Source organism: Pseudonaja textilis, chromosome 1, assembly GCF_049901715.1.
Source record: "Pseudonaja textilis isolate UNSWEBS1 chromosome 1, rPseTex1.2, whole genome shotgun sequence".
Classification (NCBI taxonomy): domain Eukaryota; kingdom Metazoa; phylum Chordata; class Lepidosauria; order Squamata; family Elapidae; genus Pseudonaja; species Pseudonaja textilis.
In genome coordinates, this window is record NC_141990.1 from 261,728,999 (window position 1) to 261,752,626 (window position 23,628).

General features: G+C 35.7%; 1 protein-coding gene across 2 annotated transcripts; it reads right to left on the reverse strand.

The window, feature by feature from the left end:
- Positions 1 to 258: 258 nt before the first annotated feature.
- LOC113439055 (astacin-like metalloendopeptidase) lies at positions 259 to 23,628 on the reverse strand. Of its 2 annotated transcripts, XM_026704674.2 has the most exons (11): positions 23,434 to 23,628; positions 23,291 to 23,315; positions 16,321 to 16,461; positions 14,631 to 14,748; positions 14,075 to 14,253; positions 12,149 to 12,230; positions 10,689 to 10,816; positions 7,996 to 8,111; positions 4,777 to 5,002; positions 2,752 to 2,870; positions 259 to 594 (listed from the first exon to the last, which is right to left on the reverse strand). In XM_026704674.2, the coding sequence occupies exons 1-11, from the start codon at positions 23,503 to 23,505 to the stop codon at positions 367 to 369; spliced, it is 1,434 nt and encodes a 477-aa protein (XP_026560459.2). In that variant the 5' UTR covers positions 23,506 to 23,628; the 3' UTR covers positions 259 to 366. The 2 variants fall into 2 exon arrangements, with proteins under 2 accessions (XP_026560459.2, XP_087777532.1); XM_087921406.1 differs by lacking the exons at positions 10,689 to 10,816; positions 12,149 to 12,230 and having other exon boundaries at positions 23,434 to 23,609.

Below are 23,628 nucleotides of genomic sequence, written 5' to 3' on the forward strand. Positions count from 1 at the left end.
ATTGAGTCGTGAGATAAATAGCCCTTGAGATTTGTCCTCCATGACTTCATCCAATTATTTTTTAAAGCTATTCAAATTAGGAGCTATCACCATGCCTTGTGCTAATCAATTTTACAAGTTAAATATAATAAGATGTATGGGCTTTCTTTTAATAAGCTTTGCATAAATAAACTCTTGAAATTGTTTTAAGTTAATGTTATCTATCAACCCATTGAATCTCTAATGTTTTGCAAGCACAGAATAGAATCAAACTTCTCCTTACATAAGTAATTCAATTATTTATTAAGCTAGCTATGTAGCATACAGTATCCGCTAATTTTTCATAACACCCCCCCAACAAACCAATGTTCAGAAATTATAGAAGTTCTATTTAATTGAGTAGTTCATCTTAAATCCGGAAAATTGAAAAGCAAAGTCTGTGTGAAACTCTATACGAAGAAAATTTCCAGTAGAAGTATAAGGAGGAATTTTCATTTTTCCACAGAAGGTGCCAACAAGTGGAGAACTGCTTTGACTGCCATCATAAAGCAAAAGTCTGTCGTATCTGCAGCCATCAATGTCTTCCAGTTCAAAAGAGATCATGGTCAAAGATATCTGAGGATTCCAGAAAAAGATGCACATTTTGTGTGTGTGCTATGTATAACATAACATAACATTTAATCTAAATTCAGTATAAGTTTAAACAATCAGAATCAGGATTTTGATTCAATTTTTTATAAGTAACTTATGTGAAATGAGCCACCATATGTAAAAAATCATTGCTTATGATTTAGCATACTGTAAAAACCCATAAATTATCTAGGAATAACCTGTTTCTTTACATGTTGTTCCTTGTTATGTGCACGTAACCAAGAATGGTTATGTATACTGTATGCATGCTTGAGTGATGCTTCTACTGTTACTACCAGAGAAGCCCCAAAGTTGCTTTTTCACCTGAAGAAGCTTCTTGGATGAGAAGCAAAACGTCTTCAAAGAAAAAAAAAACAGAAAGTCCAATTGCCTCTTGAAAAGGCACCTTTGGGGTCAACCATGATCTGGATGACTGAGAAGCTTCATAGACATTTACCAGAGAAGCATGTTTATGAACCGATATACCCGGAAGCCCAGGCATGTCAGTGCTTCAAATATTTTACTCGCTCTAAGATATACTGCAAAGTGTCCATTTCAAATACTTTTCAGAGTTCTCATACCCAATTTCTTTCCTTGTTCTCTTTGTAATGTTATCACTGACTGTTTGGAGAAGAATTAACATCCAAGGTCTCAATATAAAAATAAAATATTCTTTAATAGCCTGCAGATTTTTAATGATACTTTCTCTTCAGAATCCTATTAGAGATGTAGGATTTCTCTAATTGGAATATAATAAAGGTCATGCAATAGCAAGACTAAAGATGATTTTGATAAACCATTGGCTGTTTTTATCTCTTTTAGTAAATAATCACAAAAATTGCTATCAAGAATCTTTTGGCTTTACACTAGAAGGGTAGATTTAGATAGTTAAGAGCAAAAGACTGGCATCAATTTAAAAAATGTAATTATGATTCTCTTTCAAAACATTCAGACAGAGCTAAAGTCATGACAACATGATTCCTTATCTACACTTGGCAGAATAGCTGCAATTAAAATGACAGCTTTTTCCTAATTTTCTATCTAATGCAAACACTTCAAATCCCCTTATCTCTTATTTGGGTTTACATATTGGGAAAATGATTTTAATGCATAATTATGGTGACTAAGATTACATAAGCCATATAAGGAAATGTATGATCTGAAATGTTATTTTGATGTTTTTCAGTTTAAACAATTCATGCTATTTGGAGCTTAAAAGATGATCAGATGCTACAAGATGAGTTACCATTGCACTCTCAATATCTCAGAGTAAAAATGCTACTTACTATCATAAATCCATATTTACAAAGTTTTATAAAAATGAATAGAGATTCTGACCTTTGATCCTTTCCCTTTTCTCTCATAATTTATCATTTGTCATTGCTAAATAGGATCAGTTACAAGAAATGGCAAGATCAAGGGCTTTCTACTATTATTGACTTGACTATTAATAAAGACTTATTTCTGCTGAGCATACACTGGAAAATAATTGATTGCAAATTCTGACATGTTTTTAAATGAAATGATTATAATACTTTCTTCTTAAACTCATGACAACATACCACTGAAGAATACCAACAATGTTTTAAAAAATGCTTCAAATCTACTTCATATATATAACATTACTCAGTATTTCTATACCTATCACAAAAGGCTCTTTTGAAAGACTAAAGAATATTGAAGAGGACTTAAAATGGGAACATGATTGCAATATGAAAAGTTTTATGATATAATTTCTTTAAAAAACTATTAAGCTTTGACTATAAATATATTTCATAACTGATATGACATCTTCTACAACTACATTATATACATTCATATTTTTTCTATATGAACCATCTTGGTGTTAGTGTTTAAGGTATCAAGCAAGAAACCAGCATGTAAAAGATGTCTCAGCCCATATAAGGACAGAGGCATGTAAAACATTTCAGAAGCGACTCTCCCTAGTTTTATGCAGAGTAAAAGGAAAGGAAGGAGAAATACTTTCAGTCTTGCAAGACATTAATGTAATCTTTCAGTAAAAATAAATCTAGTACTGATTGCGCTTTTTGTCTGGAACACCTCATGGGGTTAACACACAGTCACAGCCACCATCTTCCCTTTTTTTGACCTTCCACTGTCCCTTGCACCACTGTCTCTTACCTTATTTCCAGGAGAAGCACTGATAATCCATAGACAAGTTTGATTTGGAGGGTATTTTTTAGGAAAGTTTGGAGTAGTAATGGTTCCCGAAGTATTAGTGAATGTTCCTCCACACTTTACTATGGTTCAGAAAAAGAAAACTTCATGTAAATAAAAATTATAAAATATAAAATACAGAGCAGAGCAACCAGGAAGATTAGGAGACTGGAGACTAACACTTATGAAGAACGGTTACAGGAAATGGGCTTGGCTAGTCTAGTGAAGAGAAGGACCAGGAGAGGCATGATAGCTGTCCTCCAATATTTGAGGGGCTGCCACAGGGAGGAAGGGGTCAAGCTATTTTCTAAAGCACCTGTAGGCCAGACAAGGAATAATAGATGGAAACTGAACAAGGAGAGATTTAACCTAGAAATAAGGAGAAACTTTCTGACAGTGAGAACAATCAACCAGTGGAACAGCCTGCTCTTGGAAGTTTTGTGTGTGTGTGTGTGTGTGTGTGTGTGTGTGTGTGTATTTTCCAGCAAAACTCTTGGAATACCTCAAGCAATTTCATCCAAACGTGGAACACAGATGACTTACGCTCTGGAAAAAAATACTGTGGAGGTAAGACACCCCTAAGGTGTGCCTTAAAATGGCTTCTACTGTACAGCCCAATGGAGTTGTTATGGTAACGGCTCCCTCTAGTAAGCGGATAAGTTCCTACAAAATACAAGGGGGCTCCCTCTGGTAAGGGGCCCTCAGCTTCAAGCAAAGAGGGGAAGTTGTCGGAGGAGGTGCCTGCTAATACAGATAATCACCTCAAAGGCTATTCCCTGTAGAATTTTTCCAAGTCTGTTGGCCAGAGCAATTAGGTCTCTAATTTTCACCCCAGTGGTTGAGGTAGCAGGACCAGACCCAAGATGCCTCCTTGGAAACATCAGGCAATTGGCCAAGTGCAATCAAAGGCTACAAAAATGAAACACCAGCATAGACAAGAAACTCCCAAAGAAAGGAATAGAAGACTTGCCATGCTGTGCGAGAGAGCTACTACATCCAGAACTTCAGAGACAGTACAACAGCTTAAGGCCCAACTAAAGGATAAGAGAGATAGAGCTATTACATCTAGAGCTTCAGAGGCCGTTCAACAGCATGAGGCCTGACTACAGTATAGGAAAGATAGAGCTGTTACATCTACAGCTTCATTTATAATTTGTATACTCTACTTATACTTTTAAAACCCTGTAAATAAAATTAGTTTGATTTGACACTATAGATATAATTCATTCCTTTTCCTGTCTGATACAGTATTGGAATAAATAAATATCCGAGCAATGCCAGGTTATCAGCTAGTAAAATAAAAAAATAAAATAATAAAATGGGTACTTTATTACCTACACATTTTAAAAAAGCTATTCTTTCTTTCTTTTAGCTGTGTGGTTGTTGCAGGACAACAACTAAGCAGGATTACGACTACACAGGAATGCAAGACTTTGCAAAATAATCATTGCAGAGCATTGGAAATTGTTATTCCTTTTCCAATTGTAAGTGTAAAAATATGAGCTCAAAGAAACCAAGAGTAAAAGAGAAGGTGGCTGCTGACATGTGAAATATCTGCCAATTGTTGATCTATAACATGCTTTATAATTGGCAGACAATGACAAAGTCTGAAATCCTGTGACAATTGTGCTCAGAAATACATGACAAAAGGCAAAGCAGATAACTTCATCCCAGAGCTATCATCCTCCTACTGATGATAGAGTTGAAGATATTGGGCTACTTTGAACTCAATGGAACCAATATTTATTGGAATTGCATAAACAGGAATTGAAACTGGTTCTCAGATAAGCACCAAATTAGAAGTCATACAGTTTGATGAATCAGAAGTCATAAAATTGCATTTAGAGAATTTAATGAGATTGTCCAAAGGAAGGTGTAAAATTTACTGATGTTACATATATATTTAACCATTGCAAGTATTTTATTTTGTGTATATCTGCTTTGTCATTCCACAAGTAACTAGTAATGAGACTTGAATACCATTCATACCATGTGTGTAGGAGGCCATAAACCCTGTTGCAGTCTCATCTTCATCACTTACAAATTCTATAAGCATTGTGTTCCCAGAAGCCACCATAGCAGGTAATTGCCCTGCCCTGCAACACTTGTCAAGGAGAATCCGACTTTTTCTACTGCTTCCATCATAAATTCGGATGTAATCAGAGGAACAGTTTGGAGAACTCTGGAGATCAAGAACGTGAAAACTCAGGAAGACCTAAAGCAGAATAAGAAAAAAAACAAGCAGCTTTAAAATTATTTAAATCTATTTCTTATTAAGTGTATCTTGATTTTGGTAAAATGTATGTTCTTGTATTCACTATACCTTAATTAATGTAGCAGATGCTACATACCACAAGGAAGCTGGGAAGAAAAAGGCACTTGTCATGTATAGCTGAATGTCACTCCATCATACTATAGAGGATTGTTTTTTTTGCTATGTATGTAATACATTTTATTCTGCATCAGAATTAAGAACCGATTGATACAGAAATGTTGAACAGGATGGAACTAATATATTTAATAATTAATTTTATACTTCATTTATCCAACTTTTCTGTTTAAAAAAATCATTTTCTAAAGACACTTCCATTTTTAATCTGCATTCAATCACAGTTTTTTGTTTTATTTTCTATCCTGGGCATAAAAGCTTATTGTTTATTTCTAATTACAACATACTCTTTTGAGTGTTGCTCCACTGTTAACTATCTTCTAATATATTAGTTAAACATAGGGCTAGTTATACATAGGGCTGAAATAGAAATATTTTAACTAAAACTTCCCATTTCTTTTATAAGATTCATTTAAGAAGACCCTACATATTAGATTTAATTCACTGCAAAAATTACAGCAAGATCAGCAATCATAATGAATATGGTCCTGTACACAGTTGGAAGTGACCTTAGAGGTCTTCTAGTCCAACCCCCAGCTCAAGCAGAAAACTATACCATTTCAGACAAATAGTTGTCCAATGTCTTCTTAAAAATCTCCAGTGTTGGAGCATTCCAACTTCTGGAGGCAACTTGTTCCACTGATTAATGGTTCTCACAGTTCAGGAAATTCCTCTGTCAACCCTAAAGCTGGAAGATTAGTTTCCATCCATTGCTTCTTGTCTTCTGGTGCTTTGGAAAATAGGTTAACTACCTCTTGTAGAAGCCCCTCAAATATTGGAACATTGCTATCATGTCACCTCTAATTCTTTTTTTCATTAAACTAAGCATACCCAATTCCTGCAATCATTCTTCATAAGTTTGGCCTCATCTTTGTTGTACTTCTCTGCACTCTTTCTAGAGTCTCAACATCTTTTTTATATTGTGGCAACCAAAACTGGGTGCAATATTTGAAGTCTGGTCTTACCAAGGCATTATGAAGTGGTATTAAGAATTTGTACAGCATAGCACTGTGCCAATAGCTACAGTTTTCACTGAATTCTGATATATCAGGTAATTCAACATCAAGAAAGCAAATAGGAGAATGAGCAAATAAGACCGCTGAGCAATACATTTTATCTTCAAGTGTTTTTTTTTTAAAGAAATGCATGTTCCTTGTTTTCTCTTTTCCACCAGTTGTTCTGATTATTGGAATAGTTGAAATTAGTCAACTGATACACTAAAGAGTTTTGAAGATATTCTCAAACATTGCCATGCCAGCAATGCCGTTTGAGTTAGCTCCAATTCACAAATTTCTCAAGCAGCCCTTGTTAAATCTGAGAAGTGGCCTCTTGAATGGTTCACAATACTGACACATGAAACACAATGAAGATTTATTAACTTCATATGTAAAACTATATAAGCAAAAGGCACCAGCCCAAGGATAGAAATGAAAATTGGATAAATGCAACATACTTCTTAATTTAGAATCTATTAACCTTTCCCAATGCATCACCCTATAATTTGGAAATTATAGTTGTTTGATGAACTTGTCAAGCTGGAGAAAGGTGATTCAAGATGTTTGTTTTCTTTCTTAACTGTCACAGTTTCTTTCTTTAGTATGCATTTTGTGTTAAGGACATCTGAAGAAGATTGGCCAATGACCTCCCACTTCTTGATACTTTGAAGTGTATATCCTCATCAGACATGGAGTAAAACTGTAAAAAGGTTTGTTTTATTTAGAAAATTTCTCTCTATCTCATTTTGATCTCTATTCCAATGGATTTGCAAGTATTTTGCCCAGAAATTATGAGGAAGAATCCACATTTTTACAGATGCTTTTAAAAAAGAAATGTGGAAGTATCCACATTTTAAAGCAAAAATAGGCATAGTATTGATAAATCTGTATAGTATTGGAGTTTGATGGGATTAAAGATTTGTTAATGCTATATAATTAAAAGTCAATTGGTGGTGGGCTGATTAAAGAATCAGCTCAAAAGCACACAACAGCTAGATTTGGGGGAAAGTTTCTGCTTAGCTCTAAGAAAGATTATTTTCAAATCTAAATATCATAACTGGAGGGCATTTGATGTGGATAGATGTCTTTTTTTTCTCTTTTCAAATATTGTATCATATTATTATAAAACACAGGTAATATTATTTGAAATCAGAAGTAGTACATTCTATTACAGTGGTAATTATAATGTGTTGACTAGAGATTAACCCTCCAGACAACTTAAACATTTAAAGATAAAGGGGGGAAAAGTTGAAATAAAACCTTAAAATAAATGATTTTTTTTATTTTTTTAAAAAAATTCTTTTCCCTTGTACTCATCCCACCTAAGGAAATCAATACCTGACAAAGTAGATATGATCACAACATTCAAATGTATGTTTCCATGGATATATATGAGTGCATAAGGTGTGTTTTTCTGTGATGTCCAGTCCCTGCATATGCATGTATGTGTACTTGAATGAAAATGTGTTGTGGTCCTCCTTGCTTTACTTTAACTATGCCTACATTTTACTTCATTTTCATTCACCCTGATCAGAGAGTCCATGAAGGGTGATCATGAAAAAATGTGGCGCTCAGACTGAACAAATATTTCTATTCTGATATGGGAAATATATGATATATGATATATCATATGAGATTTCTGCCTAGACCTAGTATTGATGAACTAGAAGACATCTACTTTCAAAGATCCTGAGAAAGCACATCTCTAAAGTTTTCAAGTAATAAGGAGACATGGCTCTCCTGCATTATCAATGGTTACATTTTGTATCACATCTAGATATTATTGACTAACTGTTGATATATCTACTGGTTTCAACATCTTACCTTTCCTTGTAAAGTTTGGATGAGCCACAAGCAGGTGATGTTTCTGGGATATGAATGGGGGTAATTATAAGAGCAGAAATGGCCACTTGGATTACGTAGCACAGTGCTACAATCATCTAAAGGATAAAACAACATGTTGGCAAGGAAGAGGAGACATTTAAACAGAAAATTGAGCCAAATCATCTAGATTCAGAAGGAAAAATCATGTTTATTAAATATCTTCCATTGAAGTTTAGTAAAGGCTATTCTTTTGTAAAAGATAATGTAATAATTAAATTCCATGCCTGTCAATGACCACAGGTCTCACAACTCAACAATTAGCAACATATTCAGAATTTTTAGCTCAGTTAAATATATGTCACTAACCATAAGGGAGGCAGAAAAGAATGCAAAAGAATAGCTTTTATATTATTGGAAACATTAGCATGTGCACTACAATGATTTCTACTCTGACTTCTGTTGGTGTTTTGTTGGCAAGGGCAAAGCTTCTGGCATTTGGCTGATGGATAGATTTTGCTTTCATAGAAGCAGCAGTAGTGATCCCAGTTTGGTGGGTGAATGGATGAGGAAATGTAGGTGGGCCTCATCCATTACAGCAAGGGAGTGCAGTGGCTCACATGGTTAGACCACTGGGTGGGTTCCCAATTTGCAAGACTTCATTCGAAGCCCAAGTGCTAATGTGTAGTGGGGTGAACTCCTATCATTTACTCCAGTTTTTGCCAACTTAATAGTCTGAAAGCATGCAAACATGAGCAGGTAAATAGGTACCACTTTGGGGGCTCATTAATGGGGACATGAAAAGAGGCCCCAACTGAGCATCCCTCAGGCAATGATGATGTCACTGGCTAATCCTTTCACTATGGAAGTGCCTCAGGGCTTCCAACATGAAAACAGAATCCATTGCAATTGTATTGGAAGCACCATGTGAGGTTCTTCTATCTGGAGCTTCTATAATTAGAGACAAACAGAGGGAAATGATGACATCATTGTGATGATTTCATTACATAAAGGAGAATTAAATTACAGATTACATATTGGCATTGGCCATAATCCTCCAATGCCAGAAAACTCACATCCTTGTCTGAGAAATAAGATTGGAATCCAAGGAAATGTATTATCTTCTTGGTTCAGTATGAAGTATATAGGACAGGTCCCTGAGATCAGATGACATTCTCGCAGTGGCATACCTGTCATGGCTACCCCATTTCTGAAATAGCTCCATTATTCAATAAATTTTATGGAGTCATTGTTTGTCCATCTTATTTGTAATTGATATCCATAATTCATAGCACCTTTTTTGGCATGATTTATTTGGATGTTTGGGTATCCTCTGCTCATTTTCTGTTTCATGACACCAAAGCTATAACTCACATTGGGTAAAAACACATCCTGGCTTTCTTCCATTACAGAGATCCCTTGTTCCACTCCCCCTGCAGCTACTTCAAGCCACTGAATGCCTCCCAAAGAATCAGTTGGATTACACCATCCTCCTATAACTATTTTCAGATTGAAATTCTATAGTAATCTATGTAATGCAATAATCAGTACATTAAGCATCTCAGAAAAGATCCATAAGGAGATTTCATAAGTAGGCATACATAAATACATGCATATCCATAATGTTACTCTCTTTTACAAATAAGAAGTGTTATACAATGCATAGAGAAACATGTAAATAAGCAAATCTTGCTTCTACCATTACCACACACCATTTCATACGTGGCCCTTTATTCCTTAAAATTTCTCAGCCTTCTTTTTCTCAGGATCTCTTCAACTGCATTGAATTATCAGTTTCTCAGTGTTCTCATCTTTTCAGTTTGCTTATTCTTATCTTATGTATTTGTTTTAAGATTTAATCTTTATTCAATTTATGGTGACTCAGTTTTGTGTTCCATTCACATTCATTTATTACACATTCATTATTGATCCATTTTTCTTATTTTTCATGTGCTTTTCTTAAATAACTCATTCCTGTTACATTAGATTTAATTTTACATGTCTTGTAACATAGCCAATACTCATTTCCATATATCAAAATGGACAGAAGCACGTTCTTATACCAAGCTGTTTTTCAATAAGCATTAATTCTTTATAATAAATCACTGTTTTCCTACCAATATTTGCATGTTATAACATTTCTCCTTTCATTTCCCCATCTTTGGTAAACATTCTCCCTAGGTATACCAATTTATCTACTCTAATTTTTCACCTGTTTTATCTTTAATGCATACATTTTCAGATCCATATTTTCCCCTACATTTGCTATAAATTATTTGAGTTCTCAAGTACATAAATATTCATGTCTCAACTAAGTCACCAGAAATATTCACTATACATTTCTTTAATCACAAGCACATTAAATAATCAAGATGATGTCATGGATTTTTATTTTACTTCCAGAATCACTCCCTAAGATGGTGTGCATTATTTTCATCACATATTGTTCTTATCACATTCAGCAGCTGTTCAACTTTATACTTATACAAATACTCCATATTTTGAGCCAATTCATGCTGTCTTAAACTTTCTCTTAATTAACAGTAAATTATTCCCTACGTTTGAAGCACTTTGTTGAATAACGTCATGCAATGTCCAATTATTTTATTAAATTTGGCTGCCTTATAATTCAATGTTATAAAAATTCACAATGTTAAGATGAAAAGTGTGCTGTGATATACGACTTTATTACTCACTGCAGCTATAAAGCTTATTGATTTTTTTCACATCTAAGTTGCTCAACCCTACCCTTTGACCAATTGGTACAGATCCATTAGGAATGGTGATAATGGTTGGTTTTCCATCAGTATTAGAAAAATCATACCTGCAAAAAAAAAAAAAAAAAAAAAACTAGGAACAAATTACAAAGCCTAACTTGGCAAATTTATTAACAGCCCTTATTTTATATAATATGTGAATGACAATCCTGGAAAACCAAGATCAGGATAAAATCCAGGAAAACTAACCCATTAATTTCTAGGATAATATCTGAAAACTTTTGTCATGTATAAGCATGAAAACTCAATTTGACAACAATGTGGCAATGAAAGTTTTTCCCTTCCATTGGAAGCAGAAGAAAGAAAAAAACCCCACTCCTGTTTTAATAAGAATTTCCCAAAAATAATAGTCAAAGTAGGAGCTGGAGGGAGACAATGAATTTGACAACAATAAAGAATATTTGTAGCTCAGGGTTGACATGAGGGATCCTTGGTGGTCTCTCAGGTTGGTTGTTTTCTTGCAGATGTTTCATTAGCTAACCTAGGTAATCAATGTTATCACTAGCATTAGAATGCCACTGATGATGTTACCTAGTAATGAAACATCTGCAAGAAAACAACCAAACTCAGAGAATACCAAAGACTATTAATTAGATAACAAAAAAACTCCTTATAGCCAATGGAATTGGCCTGGTTCTTCTTTTTACTTGCTTTTTTTTCAGTGTGTGTGTGTTGCTGAATTAGATGAGAAACTATCGGTTTCAGGTTTTTTGAGTCTTTCTTTAACTTGGGGCAAATTATTCCTAAAGCCATTGAATAGCGACCAAATAACTATCACTTAACAATGCTTTTCAGCCAAAAGTTCTATGAAGCATGTATAGTTTTATTTATGGCTCCCCTCTCCAAGTGACAATTGTGTTATTGGTTCTCATACACTGCTAACTTCAGACCCAAGAGTGGTAATAAACCACAGGTGTCCAAACACTTAACCCTTAACTGAGTTCTTGGAATAACGTGGCAAACAACCCACAGCCATGATTCTGAGTTTTGTTACAGAAAAGAACAAAGTCCCAAACATTACAGGTGAATGGCTGAGCAAGGAGAGAATTATACAACTATGTTTTAGATTTAAACTTCTAGCCTTCTGTCTGCTTCCATACTTTTCATAAATTAAACACTGCCCTCAAAAGAAGAAAATGGAAAAATATTGTTTTTCTGATTTTAAAAGAAGGATCCTTATCTGAAAACAATGTAGATTCCTTCTCTTGTAATCGCAAAGAATTATGTCAGAAAAGGGAAAATGCTCTGAGAGGAAGCTTGGATTTTAACTGAAACTGTACATTCTGTTTTGTTTAACGTCTATTGTATGTGGCAGTAGTTATGGTGCTGAAGTTGAGTGACTAAATAAAATCGGTCAACTACTCAGTCAATAAACTTACGCGCCATAATGCATAACTGAATCATAGTCATATGGAAGACCCAGATTGGTTGTGTTCCCTTTTTCAAAATTCCCCCATTCTCCTGAAATATATTAAAGTAAATAATAAACAGATTTGCAAACACAAATTAATGCAAACACAAAGAGACAAAATGAATAAGGCTGATTTTCATCCACATATTTTAGATGTAAGGATTTGGGAGTGTAGCAATATTTTAACTGTCACTTTGTGGATTCCTGATGGCTTTTAAATTTCATCCTATAAGAAGATTTTGTTAATGGAATCTAACTCAATCTTATCACATTGGCACAGCAGACTCATATCAGACAGTTAGCTGTTAAAACTGTGTATATATATAAATAAAATGATTATCCAGTCAGTCAGTCAGTCAGTCAATCATTTGAAGTTACCACAGACCTCACCCCCCATGGCCACTTACAAGCCTCCAAATAGTCATGTAATTGTATTTAGGTAACTACAGGTAACTGACTCACATTTATGGTTGTTTGCAGCATCTGATAGTCACATGACTGCATATATAGTATAATATATTTTCCCTGAAACTGGTGTTTACTTTTGGTTTCCAGAAAAAAAAAAAGTCATTGCAGACAATGGATTCACTTAATGACCACCACATTCTCTTTATAACCACCACATGTACTTTACCATTGCCATGTTTGCTTTATTACCACTGTGTTTGCGTCTTAACTACTGCTAAAAAGGTCATGGGTGATTTGCAATGCAAAGTAAGTTTTATGACATGGCCACTAATCATTTAATAATAAAGCAGGAATATCTAAGCTCTGGAGTCATGATTTCTCAGGGTGGAAATGAATCCTTAGATTCAAACATCTGAGTAAAGCCTTTATTCTATAAAAATTGAAAAAGACCAGTAAAGCTTTCATCGATACTTTAAGGAGCTTATCCCTTAAGACATCTGAAAACATCTTTATTGTGCTTTCTGGAAATCAGAAGTAGTATTGATTTGCATTGTATTTTCCCACCACAATGAAGGTTCAAGTTTTACATACACTTTGGATGTTATACAGTATGAGTTAATAGAACAAAAGAGGCACCCCATGACCAATTTTGGATCTCTTCAAACTAGGTATCCTCCATACTACTGAAGGTTAAGATCTCATTAAAGAATTGAAGGTGGAGCTTCTGGTAGTTCTGAAGACTCCCAATAAGGACAAAACATGTTGTACAGTGCCTCCTACTGATCCATAGTTAATGTAAAATCTAAAGGTTCATTTAAGAAGCAATCTTGAAGTCTCTAGGAGGCTCAGACCAATACAAATACTAAGGTCATATAGAAACAAGGAAAAGCATAGTTGCATAGCTTCTCCAGTACATTTTAACACATTTTAGCACAAATTATTGACTTTATTTATTGTTAGCAGATACCTGGAAAAACTAGAGATAGTCCTTTATTTCTGACTATTCATTTAGTGACTGTTCAAAGTCACACTGGTGTTGGAAAAAAAAATAACCTACAACTGGTTCTCGTAGTATGAGTCAGGCACTTGGAAACTGGCACGCACTTAGAACAATTGCAGCATCCCAAGGGCCATGTGATCACAATTACTGGCCGCCCCAGGGGGCTTTCAATAAGCAAAACCAATAGGAAAGTTGGATTTGTTTAGTGGCTGTGCAATTCATTTAATGACCATGACCAAACAAAGTTGTAATATCAGGCATGATTAAATCTTCATTGGAAACCATTCCCTGATTTTGACTAAATTGCCCTGGGCCATTTAATATGTACATATGCATATGTGTACAGCTGTCCAATTCTAAATGGATTTAATGCATATTATATCCAGAATGCTTTGATGGATAGACAGTCATAAGAAATAGAAATGCCAAAGTGACCACTCACTTCAGGCAACAGTTGACATGCTATCTGAGTGCTAACATACCTACCTTTGGCAACATATTCCAAATTAATTTTAACATAATTATCTCGGTCGCTGCGGGTTTGTTCATGTAGAAAACCTAGTGCATGGTTGAGCTCATGTTGAATCAATCCTTTATATATGCAGCCATGTTTCAACAAACTGAGTTGCTGTCTGCCTCCAATCTTTCCAAAGTAGGACCAGCATCTGATAATACAGAAAGGGAAAGTGGTCATTATGTAAATTATATTCTAAGGAAGAAAATCATTGTCTATAAAAGGTAAGACTATGCACTTCTGAGAGCCGCTTTGTGTTCTGGTTAAAGCATCAGGCTAGAAATGCAGTATCATTGCAGTTTTAACAAGTGGGAGGGGGTCTGTAATTTAAAAGTAAATATCCCATATGTGCTCCAGGAAATGGGTTAAACTTAAATAATTATTATATTTGTTAAGAAATACTGTAAGCTTAATCCACATAGTATTTGCTCATATCTTACAACACGAATCTGTTTTAATGTAGAAATACAAGAGCAGAAATAATTCAAAGGATCTGTTGTTAATTCTTGAAGGATAAATGTTCCTTACCTGTCTCCAGGGACAATGTTTATGTAGTCATATTCTGCTGTGTGTTTGATAAACCGGATGCATGTCAGGGTGACAAATTCTTCCATTGCTTTAATTATAACACCTTTGTGCTCCAGGGCTGAAACAAAAGATTATAGAAGGGATAAATGAACACACTCATATGCAACATATTAAGTTCTAAGAAAATCATTTTTGCTGATATGGGGAAACTGCTCACTTCCGGGGATTATTCTAATAGTAAATACATTTGCTTCCTGGAAATAAAGTTTATGTTTTATAAAAGATTGCTGTAATGTTATTATTATTTAAATGGCTTCCACTCAAGTAAGGTTTTTTTTTTTTACCTCTATTATTGCATGGCAGGGAAGTGGTAGTTCCAGTTTGGCTAAGGGTTCCAATTTCAAGGAAGTTTAGAAAACTGGAAACCATTATTCCTTTGGGGCCTTTCTGTTGGGATACACTAATAAAGGGGGAAATTACAACATACTTGAAATGTATGTTGATCTAACATATGAGTGTAGCTGCATCTGCATGAGGTTTGTTGTGTACTTAGAAAGATGAAAATCCATAATTTGAAATAACTCTATCAGAATTATCAGAGAAGTACCTGTGAAAAGAATGTGGGTGATGATGATGTTTTTGAGTTAATATCTCCATCATCAAGTGAATAAGACTGTGGGGTAGATCTAGAAAGGCCCATAAGACTTAGTTCTTTTTAAAACTACCCTGAAGGAATTCAGTCTGGAGAGGAGTTCCATTTGCATAAGCCATGTGAACAATTTAATAACTGTGTTAAGTTTATGTACATTCTATTTGTCATTTAGATGTTTGGAAAATAAATCCTAGCCTGGCCCAGTATTTTTTCACCACTTCAAGCATTCAATGAAGATTGAAATCCCTTACATATAAATATTTGCCAAGCAGTTGTTTAAGCATTTCAAACCATGAGATCCTATCAAAATGAGCCTTCTGATTAAGGATCTACAATTTTTTAAAGCCAAAACAATACTTAGCCATGGTATGAATGGTATGCCAGGGGACACACTGCAAAAACATTTCAGTGTGCCAGGCAAGGGAAGGGATCAGGCATGCTGAATTTCCTTTAATTGAATTAATTTAATTTAGTAGCATTCAGATGATTATTTCCCATGTGTTTAATCACTGTATCCTTCAGTTGCAATGAAATGATAAATTAACAACCCTGGTAGGGGCTCTGAAGATTGCAGGCATTTTATAGGGAACAACAATCATACTTGCTTCCTACAAATACATAAAAAGTGGAAGAGTTTTTCAGAGAATCCTTTGAGAAGGCCCTGCTGTAGGCATCAATAATTATTTAGCCCTCAAAAGCCTTGTAGTGTTAAGAGTACTGAGCTAGATAGACCATTGGTCTGACCCTGTATAAAGGTGGTTTCTTATGTGATTATATTTTATTATTGATTCCAGGTCAAATGCTATCATTCGGAATCCCTGGCAATTTTAGCCATATCATCAAAGCCCATTTGGAGATAAAAGAATTCCAGTAGTCTTTGCTATCACCCGAATCTAACTTGGACAGTATATAATATACTTTAGTACTACAGCTACACCTCAATAAATCATTAACAGTTTCTATTTGTTGCTCTCTATTGAAAATGGTTCTTTAATTCTTTTGTGTGAAAGGATGCTCATTGGAGAGATTTAGACGTACAAAACTCAGGAGAGATATTAACTGGGATCTTGACCAGGCCATTTTCTGATCTTGGCCAGTAACAATTTCCACTACAGCTCATGGCACTTCTCTGTGTTCTTCTTTTATAAACAAGATCATCTTGGTGAAAGTCAGTTTCCCCTGCAAAGAAAAATGAGAGAAACAACTGAAAAATGTTATCAGCTTCTGAGCAATTATATTAGCCCCTGGAGGTTGGCAGAATCAAGAAACAAGCATGGCAGAGATTCCAAAGATATTCTTTTTTTATAGTCAGGTAGAATAGCATAGCATTTAGAGTTAGATACTACTTCACAGTACCTTATAGCCCGCTCTAAGCAGCTTAGAATCAGCATATTGCCCACAACAACCTGGGTCCTGAGTTTACCGGCCTCAGAAGGATGGCAGGCTGAGTCAACCTTGAGCCTGGTGAGATTGCAGGCAGCTGGCAGTCTGCAGAAGTAGCCTAACTTCTACTTCCACTTCTACTTCCACTGCGCCACCACCACTCTTGTGAAATAATGAAATCTTGAAAGCTTGGCCAAGTTTTTGTCTGCCCCATTGTTATGCTACAAAAAGATCTAGGAGTTATTTTGATTTCTTTTCTCATGCATTCCTCTTTCTCAGCACCAAATAACCTTTTCTAGAAGTCCCCCCCACTTAATGCCTGTCTCACCCCCTATTCACAAAGTGAACCCTATAGTATTTCATACCACTTCACCAATCAGAATCCCTGCCCTTTCCCATCTGTGAAAAAGGGAATTTATCAATCACAATGAATACATAATAATATCTCCTTCTTGATTAACTGATGGGCTTCCACCTTGCCAAAGTCAACAGGTAAATCCAGAAGAGAAGAGTAGATAGAGCTGGTACCCACTTCCTCCTGTTGTATAGCACCTGCAACTGGAGGAGCCAATGCGGCAGGAAACAAAGACTCTCCTTTGGCTTGAAGATCATCAATGGGTGATTTTGAAGACAGCTTGTGGGAACAGAACTTGTGTAAGGATTTCAGAGGGAGCTGGCAAACAATTTGAGCCTCTTTAACCCCTTTCCACAACTTCTCTAATTCAGAGTAACCCTTCCAGTAAATACAATATTCTAAGAATTCCTTTTGGTGTTTACAATCTAGATATTCCAGTTTGTATTTCTCTTGAAAAGCTGTGGTGGCTCAGACTTTAGAATGCAGAATTGCAGACTAATTCTGCCAACTGCCAGAAGTTCAATTCTTACCAGCTTAAGGGTGACCTGAGGTCAATAAAACAAGAACTCAGAATGTTGGGGCCAATATGCTGACTCTGTAAACTGCTTAGAGAGGGCTGTAAAGTACTGCGAAGCAGTAGATAAGTCTAAATGCTACTGCTAAGTGCTATTGCTCTTCCTCTTCTGCCAGAAACATTGGAGGTCAGGTGGAGTAACTGGTACAAAATGCAAGGGACAGGGAAACTCCCCATGAACAAGGAAAGGAATCTTGAGTGAAAACTATAGACACTATAAACACAAGGCCACTGAGCTAAATTGATATATAATAAGGATATAATAAATTTTGTGTCTGGTTTCTTAGGTAAGAAGAATGTAAAAAAAAAAAAACTTAGAGGGAAGTATTCCAAATCCCCCATCACAATCTTGATGCACTCTTGTGTTTGACATTTTGTTACATTTGTTTATACACCCTTGGTCAAATCTAGTTTTTCCTTTAGGAAGAGTTGAGCAGCCAATCTCTCTGGAAAAAAAAACTGCTCAAGGAACAATGGAGGCAGGAACTCTGGACATCAATATGTGGAGATTGTAGCCATAAATTGCTTGAAATAGAGGCATGATGAGAGAGGAGTGCAGCAAGATCTTATAGGAAAATTCTGCACGAGGCAATACTGTAATTCAATCTAATTTTTCAGTTGGTAACATAGCAATGCAAATACTAATCAAGTACTTATTTTCTCTGATTGTTCAATAAATTCAGGGTGATGAAAGGATGATAAATGAATACAAATGTCCAGGAAGTAGAAAAGAGCCTTCTAAAACCTGGGTGTAAATTGAGTGCTGATGTCTGAGGTCACACAATTGACTGAGCTTCTATATCTAAAAGCATGGCCTAGCAAAAGTTATTCATCCTCTTGAGTTTGTAGTAATTCCTTGCAGAGATTAAAATAAGACACCTTGGTCAACAAATATACCACCAAAATAGTGGCATACCTTCGTACAGCTGGAAGATTAATAATAACACCCTGACAAACGTGTTCTACAACATTGTTGATATGACTCTGATATAAGAGCAGACCTTTCCTAAATATCAGTGTGTCTTGTAAACCATTACATATTCACCTAAAATATCATAAAATAGTTCATCAATTAATCAGTAGAAGACTATGACGCAATTAACCATTCAAAAGAGCATTACTCAAATTTTCCAGATTGATTGCTAAAATTTGTCAAATATTAATGGCCCTCTTTCATTGGGATCGAATTGTAAGTTCTTCTCAGCTCTAATTTAGTAAAGATGTTTTCTTTCTGGAGGCTATCCAGTAGATCTGACATGAGGGGAAGTGAGTAGTGGTTCCCAATTGCCACATGGTTAAGGAGCTTACAGTCATGAATAGGCTTCAAAGAAGAGTTATTTTTCTTTTTTAATAAAAAAAATTAATGAAGACAAAGGGCAGATGAATCCTTTCTTCAGATTAAGATCCAGAGGGTCTTTTTAAATAGCTAACTCTTGAATACCGGTGAAAAAATTAGAATATCGTGCAAAAGTTCGTTTATTTCAGTAACGCAACTTAGAAGGTGAACCTAATATATGAGATAGACTCATTACATGTAAAGCAAGATAGTTCAAGCTGTGATGTGTCATAATTGAAATGATTATGGCTTACAGCTCATGAAAACCCTAAATCCACAATCTCAGAAAATTAGAATATTGTGAAAAGGTTCAATATTCTAGGCTCAAAGTGTCCCACTCTAATCAGCTAATTAAGCCATAACACCTGCAAAGGGTTCCTGAGCCTTTAAATGGTCTCTCAGTCTGGTTCAGTAGGAAGCACAATCATGGGAAAGACTGCTGACCTGACAGTTGTGCAGAAAACCATCAGTGACACCCTCCATAAGGAGGGAGAGCCTCAAAAGGTAATTGCAAAAGAAGTTGGATGTTCCCAAGGTGCTGTATCAAAGCACATTAATAGAAAGTTACGTGGAAGGGAAAAGTATGGAAGAAAAAGGTGCGCAAGCAGCAGGGATGACTGCAGCCTGTATAGGATTGTCAGGAAAAGGCCATTCAAAAGTGTTGGGGACTTTCACAAGGAGTGGACTGAGGCTGGAGTCAGTGCATCAAGAGCGATTACACAGAGATGGATCCTGGACATGGGCTTCAAATGTTGTATTCCTCTTGTCAAGCCGCTCCTGAACAACAAACAACGTCAGAAGCATCTTACCTGGGCTAACAAAAAACAGAATTGGTCTGTTGCTCAGTGTTCCAAAGTCCTCTTTTCTGATGGGAGCAACTTTTGCATCTCATTTGGAAACCAAGGACCCAGAATCTGGAGGAAGAATGGAGAGGCACACACTGCAAGATCTTGAAGACCAGGAGATTTTGGAGCACTTCATGCTTCCTTCTGCAGACGATCTTAAAGGGGATGCTGACTTCATTTTCCAGCAGAACTTGGCACCTGCCCACACTGCCAAAAGCACCAAAACCTGGTTCAATGACCATGAGATTACTGTGCTTGACTGGCCAGAACCTGACCTGAACCCCATAGATTCTCTATGGGGCATTGCCAAGAGAAAGATGAGAGACATGAGACCAAACAATGCAGAAGAACTGAAGGCCGCTATTGAAGCATCCTGGTCTTCCATAACACCTCAGCAGTGCCACAGGCTGATAGCTTCCATGCCATGCTGCATTGAGGGAGTAATTGCTGCAAAAGGGGCCCAAACCAAGTCCTGAATACATATGCATGCTTATACTTTTCAGAGGTCCAATATTATTCTATGTACAATCCTTGTTTTATTGATTGCATGTAATATTCTAATTTTCTGAGATTGTGGATTTGGGGTTTTCATGAGCTGTAAGCCATAATCATCTCAGTTATGACAAATCACAGCTTGAACTATCTTGCTTTGCATGTAATGAGTCTATCTCATATATTAGTTTCACCTTTTAAGTTGCATTACTGAAATAAATGAACTTTTGTACGATATTCTAATTTTTCGAGTTTCACCTGTAGATATGGAATAGTGCCTTTTAGCTGAAGGTGGTCTCCTGGTTTCACACAGACAATATATTCACATGCTCAGTGGCTTTTTCCTTTTCTGCAAAAATATCGGTGAAATCTTTGCATTTTTCTTTCAAGGAAAAGAATTCAGGCAAGAGTACAGGAGAAAGAGAAAGAAAAGAATGAGATGCCTAAAAATGGTACTGCAGATACTTTTGAGATAAAAAAATTAGTGCCTTGCTTCCAGTAGATATTGGGCTTATGATTTTATAGCCAGTCTATGCACACCACTATGGAGACACTGAAGGAAGCTGTGGTTTGGAGTGGTAAGAATTATTTTGATTGGTTTTTTTTCTTGTAGAAGAGTTTTTACATTGCAAAATAAGACAAGGCAATTTTTTGTCAGTTATTTCAACTAGTAGGATTATCTGATAACCCAAATGCATCATAATGTCATCTATGAAATTATCTGCTGCACCAGAGTCTAAAACAGCTGTATTTTTGTGCTCGAGGGGATATGAAGAATAACAGGAAGAATAAAATGCACTTGCCTGCTGTCAGCTGTCTGACCTCTTCTTAATTATCTGAAGGCTCTCCTGCAGAGCTCTTGAGAGGGAGTCTGTGAAATTTTGTGAAACATGGCTTTGAGGTGATTTGTGCTTTTACTTATGAGATAATGCACACTCCTTCTGCATCTGTGATATTTTCTAGCCACCTCAGAAGACTGAATCTTAGAAGGTCAAGCTATGGCCAATTATCCTGGAGATCCACAGTAAAATTAAAAAAACAAGATATCTGTTTCTTTGTTTCTCTGTTGCAGACAAGGATCTTGTCATCCCTCCTGTTTGCATGGATTGTGTGATGCTGGAGCCTGAGGAGGCATCAAGGAAGGAAGATGGGATAGACAAAAGACTGTAAAAACCCCGCTCATCATGATGCCACAACTCTACCAATTGCCCATTGATTAACACAGGACACCCAAACATCACAGAAGGATGCTTTTTATTCTTGTTAGGTAGAATGTGAGAATCTTGAAAGTCCAAGATTGGCCCCTTTTATACCAAACAGAACTGAAGTGGATTTGTTTGGGGGGTTCCTTCTCATGCAATCAACTTTCTTTGCTCTGAATAATATTTTCTGAAAGTGTCCCCTTAATTGCTCACTTATTCCTATCTCTTTTCCAAAGTCAGGTTTATAATCCTTTGCTAATAGTAAAAATGCATGTTTCACAAAGGATTGCTACTGAAGATTGTATTATGGTAGGTGGATAATCTTAAGAAAAAGTAAAATTGTGATATCAACTTTGATGTTATGGAGTAAAGTATATTATCATAGGGGATGCAGCATTATTATGAATAATAGGCTGATTATATGGGAAAGCATTTTGGGAAATATATAACTTTGGATCCCAAGCTTATTATTTACCCTGGGAAGAAAAGTAATATGTATTTGTAACTTCTAGGGGATCTTCTTTTTGAGAAAGAAAATAAATAGGACACAATATGCCTTTAATCTATTGTACAGATGATTGGTAGATTTTATTAATCAAGTTGTTACTGAAAATGAAAAAGAGAAATGGTCCTATGACTATGAAAAATATATACACTGAACAGTTTGATAGAAGATTTCCAAAACCAAGGACATAAGCCATCTTTTTCCTCAAGAGAAAAAAAATTCTCTTAACATACCGACTTATTTAATTTGGAGAAGGAAAGAAGCAAGCCTCCTATGTATAATTATGGGACAGGAATTCTATTTCCAGATGTCAAATTAAGGAAAGGTGTTATAAACTCAAATATTTGACAGATTTCCTCTTATCTGGATAAACCAGAAACAGTCTGCTATAATTCAGGACATTAGCACAAAATTGATAACTTAACTGATAGCCAAAATGACAATTTTGATTGGAGAAAAGACATTGTCTAAGTTTAATGTTGGCTGGAACCTCTTATTGATTTTTGTGTATGAAACCAGAAAGATGAAATTATGATATGACTTACAGTCTTGATGATTAGAAAAAACAAATTATAGAAAATGTTAGTAATGTTGTAAACATAAAGTAAGAGGTTAATTTACTTACAACTGTTGTAAAAGAAAACTGGAAGCCACTTCTTTATATTGTTTTTCTTTCTCCTTTTTTCTGCACTTTTGCCTTTGTCTTTTTTTTTTTTACCTCTTTTCTTCTTTTCCCTCTAAACACTTTTTAGTTTTTATCCTGCTTCTTTTAAACAGAGAGAGGAGAAGGAGAAGGAGGAGAAAGAATACCAGACCCTGAAGGAGGAACTAGAAAGATTTTATTTATTTATTTACATTCTACCTTTACAATTTTTATAAATAACTCAATGACATGATGATACCTAATGCTCTTTACTCCTCCGATTTTCTCCTGCGAGTTTAGTTGGGATGAGAGAGTGACTGGCCCAAAGCCTAAGCCTTTCATGCATAAGGTATGAGTAGAATTCAGTCTCCTGATTTCTAGCCTAGAACCTTAAATACTAGACCAAATTGATTCTGTGGAATGTGGGTAGTGAAGGCCAAAGTAGTTCCAGTGGTGGTAGGAGCACTGGGGGCTGTGCCTCCTAAGATAGGAAAGGGACTTCGATAGATCCCAGGAACAACACCAGAGCGCTCTGTACAGAACAGTGCATTGCTAGGAACAGCTAAGATAATGCACAGAACTCTCAAACTCCCAGGTCTCTGGCAGAGGTGAGAAGGGATTTTTTTTAATAACAATGATTTATAAAAGAGTTATAAATATAAATCAAACTTACCTGAATCCTTGTTTTTCAGAATTTCCTGCAAAAGAGAGAATACCCTTTTAATGTATATAATGTGTTACTATAGCAGAGATGCAAAAAATGAGTTCTTCAAAGCAAAAGTCAAGATAGTTGTCTTCAGCTGATTGAGGACACACCTGGACAGGTTTACTTGTTGCAAGTCTATGGAAGGAAAACAATAAGGTGCTCAATAGTGCTAGAAGATTCATCTTCAAATTTTTTCCCCACAGGTTTTTATAAGTTACAAGGAGCTCCTCTTCTTCAGATCTAGTGGCTGTATTTGCTCATTGGGTTACAATTTTCAGTGAAGACTGCTGGCTTAATGATTGTGT